This window comes from Dipodomys ordii, unplaced genomic scaffold, assembly GCF_000151885.1.
Source record: "Dipodomys ordii isolate 6190 unplaced genomic scaffold, Dord_2.0 Scaffold23, whole genome shotgun sequence".
In the NCBI taxonomy this organism is placed as follows: Eukaryota; Metazoa; Chordata; class Mammalia; order Rodentia; family Heteromyidae; genus Dipodomys; species Dipodomys ordii.
In genome coordinates, this window is record NW_012267239.1 from 6,017,533 (window position 1) to 6,026,944 (window position 9,412).

Genomic DNA, 9,412 nt, shown 5'->3' on the forward strand with positions numbered 1-9,412 from the left:
GCCTTGAGCTGAAGAGCTGAGGGACAGCGCCCAGGCCCAGAGTTCAGGCCCCAGGACTGGACCCAAAAACAAAATACAAAATAAAAACAACAGAAGAGTCTCGTGACTCATGGACTCTGCCTGAGCTGGCTGCGAACCATGATCCTCACTTCTCAGACTCCTGAGTAGCTGGGATGACCGACGTGAGCCCCGGGCGCCCCGGCTGAGCTGCGGCCTGGGGTCCCCCCCACCCCCCCACCCCTGGCCAGGCATCTGCTGACACGCAGGTGCAGGAGCGTGTAACATCACACCCAGCCGGGGGCTGGCCGTGCGGCGTCCGTGTGGGGCCGGGAGCTGGCTGCCTCCCGCCGGGCCCGCACGCCCCACAGACACGGAGAGACCGCCGGTGGTGGTTCCGTGCCCTCCTTTCTCGCAGGGGGAGACTGAGGCAGGGAGGGGACTCCGCGGGCACTCACGGGCCCGACTCCACTTGGATGGAGGCCACCTTGTCCAGCAGGCCGTCCGTGAGGTTGGCACACTCGGCCGACAGCTCACACCGCCTGCCCTGGAAGTTCTCCAGCTCGTACAGGGTCACCTGGAGGGGGGAGAGCTGGGGGTCACCCCACCGCCGCCCCCCCACCCCGCCCCACCACGCCCCCTGGTGGCCGCGGGGCTCCAGGCAGGCAGCCATCCACAGACTGGAAATATGCCAGGTGGGGCGGCCTGGACAGGGAGGGAAAGGCAAAGAGTGGGGAGGGGCCCAGGGGAGCGCAGCCTCCCCCCCCCACATCCCCCAGACAAGCAGCTCTGAGTGTGCAAGCTCTTCAAGGGCTCTGCCACCCTCGGAGACCCTGGGCCGGCTCAGCATCACAGGAAGAGCAGGCACCAGGCTCTCTACGATGGCCTCTTCTGGCTCCGTCTCGTTCCTTCACCCCCACACCCTCACATACACCCCCGCACGGATGGTCTCACCAAAGGCCCCGGAGATGGCCAAGCCACTAAAGGAAACTCAGAGAGGGTGAGGAACTAGGCCCATGTCACACAGGAGAGACGGAGCTCAAAGCCACATCTCCTGGAACCCGGTGACTCTGTCCCCCCCAAGGGGCGGGTAGGGCGTGTGTGACACGCTCCCTCCTCACCCCCCCCCGCCAGGGCTGGGAGGGAGGGCTGGCCGGAAGTGGGCCCCGAGGCCGGGCACGCTCCCCTCCCCGATGGATGGCGGAAGGCGTTACCTTGTAGCTGCCCCCCAGGCCTCCGTGGCTCTTGCCGGCCGCTGCTTGCTCCTGGGCACCGTGCTGCTGCTCCGCCATCTCCCCAGAAACTCTCGGCCTTCAAGGTAAAGGGGAAGGTGCGGGGACACGGGGCCCCGTGGGTGAGGCACCGGAACTCAACGGGCCAAGAAAGGACTTCCGCTGCGGTCACCATGATCAACACTCAACCACTCAGTCATTCAACAAACACCCGTGGAGCCCCTGCTGGGGGGGGGCCTGCAGACGAGGCTGAATGGTGGGAGCAGGGACCCCATTTTCTAGAGGGGAACCCGGAAGCCCCACCACGTGAGGCCCACCGCGAGGAAGGAAGGGATCAGAGCTGGGGCCTGGAGGTGGGGGCTTCCCTCCCCCTGCCGTGCCAGTGCTGGGCCAGGGCCCTCAGCCTGGGGAGGGGACCGGGACGCGGACACCCTCGGCCGCGCGGCCTGAGACTTGTTCCAGGAGCAATTCTGGCGTGTTTGCTGTGCACAGGCCACCGCCAGACAGGCGGCGACACGTGGCCCAGGCCCCTGCGGGTCCCATGTGAGAGGCCTGGCGGGGTGAGTGTGCACACGCCTGTGCACGCATACGTGCAAACACACATCCCTGCACATACACATGCATGCACACACACACATCCCACCCAAGGCCTCTCTGTCTGTCTGTCTGTCTGTCTCCTACACACACACACAAACATGGGGCAGCCACATCCACGCCTCATTTCCCTTCCTCGGCTGCTCAGTCTTTGAACCACCCCCCTTCCCAGCCTGTGCCCGGGGTTCAGACCCCAGCCCCCACCCTCTGACATACAGGCGATCCCCCCTTCCCCGTCTTAGGCCCCCTCTGTCGGCCCCACCCACGAGTGATGCCCGGTCTGGGCCCGGGTCCAGTTCCCACCCCTGTCCCCGAATGCACCTGCCGCTGGAGCTCAGGAAGGACCGGCAGAGGGGCGGCTCACGCTGGGCGGCCTCCAGCACCCAGCTATTTATGGCTGCATCCTGACAGCCCAGCACATCGGGGCCTGCTGAGCCAGCGTCCTGTCCGCCCCATTCCTCCCGGGCCACTGCACCCCAATAGCAAGCCCCGGGCGGCCCCCCGCGCCTGTCTCCTCTGCAGGGCCTCTGAGCGCTTCCTGGGGGCAGGGGTCTGGGGTACACAGCTTTCCTGCTCCCCCGAGCCTTCTCCCTTTGCATTCTCAGTGCTCCTAGGATACCTGACCCCCCCTAGAAAGGAGTTCTGAAATAAAGGGGACCCCAGATCCCCCCCGTCGCCCACATGTTCCATGGCTCACATCTCAAGTCAGGTCTCCCCAAACTCATCATCCAAATTGGGGGTGCATCCGCCTCTACACGAGGCTGTCACAGAGCCTTCTTCACACCGGCCACGCGGGCAGACAACAGCAAGCATTTCCCAGAGCCCTACTACATGCAGGGTGCCGGGCTGGCCTTGCTCACGCCGTCTGAGGCTATTAGAGAGGCAGAGTGGTCTTCACACTCTAAGGACACTGGGCAGACAGGAGGCGGGGAGGGAATCTGCCACAGGGCCTTAGGCTCGCCCCTCTACATAGGGAACTATAATGCTCAGCCTGAACAACTTATCCAATCAAGTGTAACTTTGCCTACAACAGGTGATGTGTGTGCGTGCGTATGTGTGTGTGTGTGCACACGCATGTGCATGTGCATGTGTGTGCTGGTCCTGGGAACTTTCAGACATTTTGCTCAAGGCTGGTGCTCTACCACTTGAGCCACCATTCCATTCTGGCTTTTTGGCGACTAATTGGAGACAACAGTCTCGGTCTTTGCTGCCCAGGCTGGCTTCCAACCTCAGTCCTCAGATCTCAGCCTCCCAAGGAGTGGAGCTGACAGGTGTGAGCCATCAGCACCTGGCCTGCAACAGGCACTTAATGAGTGATTATTCACTCAGGGAGGAAGAAAGTTGTGAATGGGTTAAATGAACTGGGTTTCCTTTTGTAGGTTTTGTGTGCTCTGGACTGACATTTGACCCCCCAACCCCTTTGTCCATCAGCGAGTGCCTGGATTCCTTCTGCACAGCTTTGATGGACACCTGACAGAAACAACTAGATGGAGAAAAACTATGTATTTGCCTGGTTTCAGAGCACCGGGTTCAAGGTCCTGGGGCTCCATGAATGTGGATGGAACCTCAGGGCAGGGCCCCAGGCCCCAGGCCCCAGCCACCTGCGACGGTGCAAGGCCAGGCTCCTGCTGCCATCTGGTGGACACTTCGGGAGATGGAAGCGGCAGTGACCACTGTTGGGTCCCCAGAGGACCCCAGGACCCATTGCTGGTTTTTTCCCCCCCCCCCCCCACCCAACCCAGTTGGGGGCTTGAACTCAGGGCCTGGGCGCTGTCCCTGAGCCTCTTTGTGCTCAAGGCTAGCGCTCTACCACTTGAGCCACAGCACCACTTCCAGTTTTTGAGTGGATAACTGGAGATGAGTTTCACGGGGACTTTTCTGCTCAGGCTGGCTTTGAACTGCGCTCCTCAGATCTCAGCCTTCTAAGTAGCTGGGGTACCGGGTGTGAGCCACCGACACCCAGCTGTGTTTGTTGGTACATTTGTGAGCGTCGGTAGGAGCCAATCTGCAACCTAAGCAAAGCACTTTTCGGGGTGAGCATGGGGGGTGGGAGACGGGGCTTCCCAGTACACCCTGGCGTCTCCCGGCATGCTGCGGTAATTATGCCTCTGCCCTTGCCTGGATCTCTGAGGGCACAGCCCACCCCGAGGGGGGAGGGGATGCCGACACCTGATGCAGTCTGGAAGTCAGGCCTTGGTAGGGCTCCATTCTGAGATGTCCACCCCAGAACCAGGTGCCAGCCAAGCTTGATTCCTGCCCTCCCCCTCCCCCCCCTACTGCCCAGCCCGGCACGCCCAGGCACAGACCGGCTTTGTCCAACATAAACATGTAACAAAGCTTTATTTGCAATTTTCAGAGTCGGATCACAGCGTCCAAACACACGGGGCTCATCATCACATGGACACCGCCAGCCGGATTTCCGGCTGCTCATCCAATCCACAAAGAAACTTCTTTATAGAGAAAGAAAGAAAAACCAAAACCAGAAAACAACAATCTCTTGCACAATCAGTAGTACTCTGGGAGCTCCAAGAAGCCACACTGTGGTTTTATTATTTTTTTTTCCCATTAAAAATATAAAGTTTTGTTCTGTTTTCCTAGGGGGAATCGTCAGTGGTGCAGGCAGGCTGCGGGTAAAGTGCCTGTGGCTTTGCCTTCCGTCCGTGATCCTGGAGCCAGGAGCTTGGGGTCATGGCGTGTGTAGTCTTTTGGTGCCAGAAGAAACGATTAGGAAAATATAGACTGTATGTATGGCTCGCCCCCTCCCCCATCCTGCTTCACAAAGCGTGGGGCCCGCGGCCACTGGGGACGCGCTGGGCCCCCAGGGCTGTGGCGTGAGTTAGGAAACGACACAGAAGCATCTTGTCCAGTGGCACGGCCCACGGCGGTCCCGTGAGCCCCTCCTGCATAAGGCGGTGGTGTGGGACACGGGTCCACATCACAAGTTCTCCTCAGGCCGCAGGCCTGATTTGTAGGTGACAGGATGTCACCAGTGATTGTCAGGGTCAGAGGGGGGGAGGCCTCCAGGCCCAGGGGCCCATCCCGGCCCCCGTAGCTGAAAGGCACTGAGGGGAGGGGGTCCTCGGGCTTTCAGGCACTCTGGGGGTACCGTCTGGGGGAGGGGGGGCTTCGGGGTGAAAGAGTTCAAAAGCACAGGTGGAGACGGTGGCGATGGGGGCCCGGGATAGAAGAGTCTGCCCTGGCCCAGGCCGCGGCTCAGGCCTGCTCCGTTCTTCCTTGTGGCTTCCTGCCGTGGGCCTCACTTCCCAGACACGCGGAAGGAAATGCACCTGGGTGCCATCGGAAGGTGTGGTTGGCTCCCCTGGGGATGCTCTTGGCCTGCCCCCCCACACACACCCCAGCTGTCACATTAGCACCTCACCCACCCCCATCCTCCCAGGACCCTGAGCTTCCCTCCCACAAGCTCCGGGGGTTCACTTGCCAAAGGGATCCCCCCCCACACCCACCCACCATGCCTCTCAGCCAGAGATGGTAAAGGCAGCAGGGAGAAGATACAGACGTATGCAAAGGGCAGCAGCTGTCCTAGCAGGGAGGGGCAGGGAGAGGGGCAGGGGGAGGGGCAGGGGAGGGGCTAGGGAGCAGAGGAGGGGAGGGGCCTGTGGGAGGAGGCTGCCCGCCAGTCTGCATTCTGCACCAGGCTCTCTCCTCTGAGGACACGGGGGGGGGGGGGGGGGAGGTGGGGGTAGGTTTGATTAAGGCATGTTACGCAAGGCATATTAAGGGGAGACACAGTTCCAAAAGCAAAGGGAGGACAATGAGCCTGCATGCAGCCAGAGGCTCAGCCCCGGGGAGCTCGCCCAGCCCGCTCATCTGTGCGCCTGGGTCTTCGCAGGGCCCCTCAGGGGTCACCAGCACCCTGAATTGTGGGAGGAAGAGCCACAGAGGGCCTCAGAGGTCACAAAGACCCTGGCTGGGTTCCAGGCGATGGATACAACCAATCCACCTGGAATCAAACATGTCTGCCGCCAGCCGAGCCGTGCAAGGATGCCCGAGGCCCAGCTCACTTCCGAGTGGGTGTCTTCCTCACTGGGACAAAGACACAGCTCCTTGGACACGAAGCATCCTGCAGGGCACACAGGACAATCTCATACCCCCGGGGGAAGGAGAGGGTGTGGGAGTCAAACACCAGCCATGTGCTCAGAAAGCCACTCTGCCAAAATCCATTGAAGAGCAAGCACAGAATGGGTCTTCAAAGCAGATACACAAAGCAAGCGTTGCTGTGGAATCCCATTCCCCTAACGGCTACAGGGAACCGACTGGCCCTGAATTTAGGAAAGGAAGGAAATGCAAGCTGGCACTGAGCTGGGGCAGCGAGGCTGGGTAGGTGATGGGGCTTTTAGGGGCAGCAGGGGTGTGTGTATGTGTGTGTGTGTGCGCACACGTGCGTGTGCATGCGTGCACACCTGCATGCCTGGCACCGCTGTCCGTGGTGCTACACACAGGTGTTTGCTGAGCCTGGAGGAAATCAGGATTTGCTATCCCTGTCCACCCCACCTGAGCGGGAGAAAAGCAAGAAAAGAGAGATGACAGAGTGGGAAATGGAGACGTGGGGAGGTGGGCAGGGGGAAAGAGGGTGAGTTTTGACGCTTGTTGTAGCGCAATGACCAAGGCAGGCTCCATGTCTCGGGAAGTCGGGAGGGGTGGGGGCGGGGCGGGGGAGACCCTGTGGAGGGCTCTAATGAGCACCATGCACAGGTCCATCAGGATGCCCAGCCTGAGGCCACCCCAGGGCCTCCCCGGGTTGTGTCTCCTGGGCAAGGTTGGCACCCGGCAGATAGCAACCCCAGGCCGGGCAGGAATAGGTGAGACGTCTTTACGGACCTGGGTTTGGGGGTACAGGAGGCTGGTGCTTATGAGTCCCCAAAAGGAAGGACAGAGTAGAGGTGTCTGGAGTCCCCAGAGGTATTAGCCACTCCTCAGAGCTTACCGTCAGCAAGAACAGACAAACAAGAAAGGAGGCGAGCTGAGCCTCACATCCCTTCCCCTCTCCTCTGGTACCTCTGCTTAGAGTCTCTGGTCTGGGGAACCCTTCGCTCCCCCCAAAAAGGGCTTCGAATAAGATGATGGAGTTGTAATGTGGCTGCCATTTGTGAACCGAGATGTTGAGGGACAAAGGTCTCCGCCCAGAAATCAGAGCCCCCCGTGCAAAAAGCCTGGGGGACAGTTACGACTTTTCGGCAGCTCAGAGAAGAGTAAGATAACCTCAAGCGGACACTGCGAAACCCAGGACGCGAACTGCCGTCTCCCCGTCATCGTCTAATCTAGCGAGTGTCCATTGTCAAGTTTCAAAGAGGATTGGCTGAATTATTGCTTCATCGCCTCCAAAAGCCAACAAGCAGGGTACCCGCAGCGCCCCGCCTGCTGGAAAGGAAAATCCATTTCAGATGCTGAAAAGAGACTTAAAAAAAATCAATCAAAAGTCCCATGGCAGTGTCCTGGGCCGAGACCCCCGCAGGACGGACACAGTTGGAGCCCCCTTAGCAATGTCTTCCAGAGAGCCCTGCCGGGGAGGAGCAGGTGTCTTCAGAGGAACGCAGGGGCGGGTCCAGCCCCGGGCGACGGCCCGGTGTCCACGGAAGGCGTCGAAACAAGGTAGAGATGCAAACTCGTCTTTTTGAGATAGGGTCTCCGTAGGTAGGCCCAGGTCTGGCTGGCACTGAACCTGAGATCCAGCCCCGCTTGGGTCTCCTGAGCGGCCAGGATGACGCACGTGCACCGCCCTGCCACAAGTGCTGTCTGCAGGGCCCGGCAGGGGACTGCGGAGGGCGGGCCTTCCTGTGTGAGGTGGTCTGCAGACCACGGAAGGGCCCAGGCACATGACGTTTGGAGCAGGGAGGAACGTGGCTGTGGCCTCCTCCGAGGGGTCTGATGGTCACAGTTAAGGCTTCTGTTGATTAGGTTGGCAGTGTCCCACACCTGGAGTAGAAAGAGCAATCTGGGTTCAGCAGACGGAGCATTTCCCGCTCCCCCATTTCTCTCCATCACTAGGCCTCTGGCCTTGGCCAGGGCCTGGGTGCGTGATGTCATTTGGGGGCATGCTCAGCGTGCAGGCGCTGGCTTCCCATCCCCAGCACCGTCATCAAAATAACTAGACCAGGTGCTGGTGGTCCCTCACGCAGGTGATCCTAGCTACTCAGGAGGCTGAGATCTGAGGACTGTGGCTGGAAGGTAGCTTTGAGAAATAAATCCAAGAGACTTTTTTTTGGCCTTAGGGCTTGAACTCTGGGCCTGGGTGCTGTCCCTCAGCTCTTCAGCTCAAGGCTAATGCTCTACCACTTGAGCCACAGCCACTTCTGGTTTTCTTATTGGAGATAAGAGGCTCAGAGACTTTCCTGCCCAGGCTGGCTTTGAACCGTGATCCTCAGATCTCAGCCTCCTGAGTAGCTAGGATTACAGGCGTGAGCCACTGTTGATTGGCTTCAAGAGACTTTTATCTCCAATGAATCAACAAAAAGCTGGAAGTGGCTCAAGTGGCCTTGGGTGAAAAAGCCAAGTGAGAGCAAGAGGCCCTGAGTTCAAGCTCCAGTACTGGCACAAAAGGGAAAAAAATTCATGTGGATCTTTTGTTGTTGTTGTTGTTTTTTAGTTGTTGCTTGTTTCAGATTCTTCCTCCCCAAGAATGCATTCCTGGGCTGCCCTGCATGCCTGAGGCCCTGGGTTCAATTCCTCAGCACCACATAAGCAAAAAGAAAAAAGCCGGAAGTGGCGCTGTGGCTCAAGTGGTAGAGCATTAGCCTTGAGCTGAAGAGCTGAGGGACAGCGCCCAGGCCCAGAGTTCAGGCCCCATGACCGGACCCCCCCCAAAAAAATCCCAAGAATGCATCCCTTACAAATCTCAAGTTAGGAGGAGATCTGGGCTGGGAGGGAGGATGGGAAACAGGGGAAGTCTGATTTCATTACAAGAACTTGAGGTTAATTTTCCTGAAATGGATTGTGGGGGTAACAGTGAATTCTGGATTTCAAAACTGCCACAAAGAAATGAGCCACGGCTGAGGTGAGGGGTTTGCTGATTGGCCTGGGATGAGCCCTGCACCCCAGAAAGGATTGCTGTTCACAACACTGCTGCACACTGTGCACGCTGGCACCAGATCCTGAACTCAGGGCTCCATGTCCCCCACCCCCTTGGCTCTCAGTGCTCAACCACTCCAGCCATATCTCCAGCCCACATTTTTGCTGGTAAATTGGAGATGAGAGTCTCACAGACTTTTCTGCCTTGGCTGGCTTTGGACTGCGATCCTCTGTATCACACTCTCCTGAGAGGCTAAAGATTTGGGTCACGGGCCATCCTTGCTTGTCTGGTTACATTTTTTTTTAAATTTAATTTCAGTTACACCATTTGTACATGAATAGATCACTGCCTCGTTCCAGATGCAGCCTCCCCTCCACCTCCGCCCCTCCGCCTTTTTCCAGGATCCGGCAGTGCCCGGCCCACCTGGTCAGGCTTGGTTCTCACACAGGCTCTGCCTCTTCTTGGATTTCAGCTCCCTTAGCCATTGGGGAGACGGCTCTTCCGACCTGTCACCATAAAGTCATGGGGGAGCCAGGTCACGAGAGGGGCTGGGGCGTTGGGG

The 9,412-nt window shown here is 59.1% G+C and overlaps 2 protein-coding genes across 2 annotated transcripts in view; both read right to left on the reverse strand.

Moving 5' to 3' along the window:
* The window catches only part of Crybb3 (crystallin, beta B3), a 3,532-nt gene extending 2,237 nt beyond the window's left edge, over positions 1-1,295 (reverse strand). Inside the window, exons 1-2 of the mRNA XM_013014496.1 lie at positions 1,212-1,295; positions 456-574 (exon numbers count right to left, since the gene is read on the reverse strand). Coding sequence (XP_012869950.1) covers positions 456-574; positions 1,212-1,289 — 197 coding nt within the window. The 5' untranslated portion in view covers positions 1,290-1,295. The remainder of the gene's footprint in view (positions 1-455; positions 575-1,211) is intronic.
* Positions 1,296-5,645: 4,350 nt separating this feature from the next.
* Positions 5,646-9,412, reverse strand: part of Kiaa1671 (KIAA1671 ortholog) — a 58,102-nt gene continuing 54,335 nt past the window's right edge. Inside the window, exons 9-10 of the mRNA XM_013014282.1 lie at positions 9,274-9,356; positions 5,646-7,757 (exon numbers count right to left, since the gene is read on the reverse strand). Of these exons, the coding sequence (XP_012869736.1) occupies positions 9,278-9,356 (79 nt within the window). The 3' untranslated portion in view covers positions 5,646-7,757; positions 9,274-9,277. The remainder of the gene's footprint in view (positions 7,758-9,273; positions 9,357-9,412) is intronic.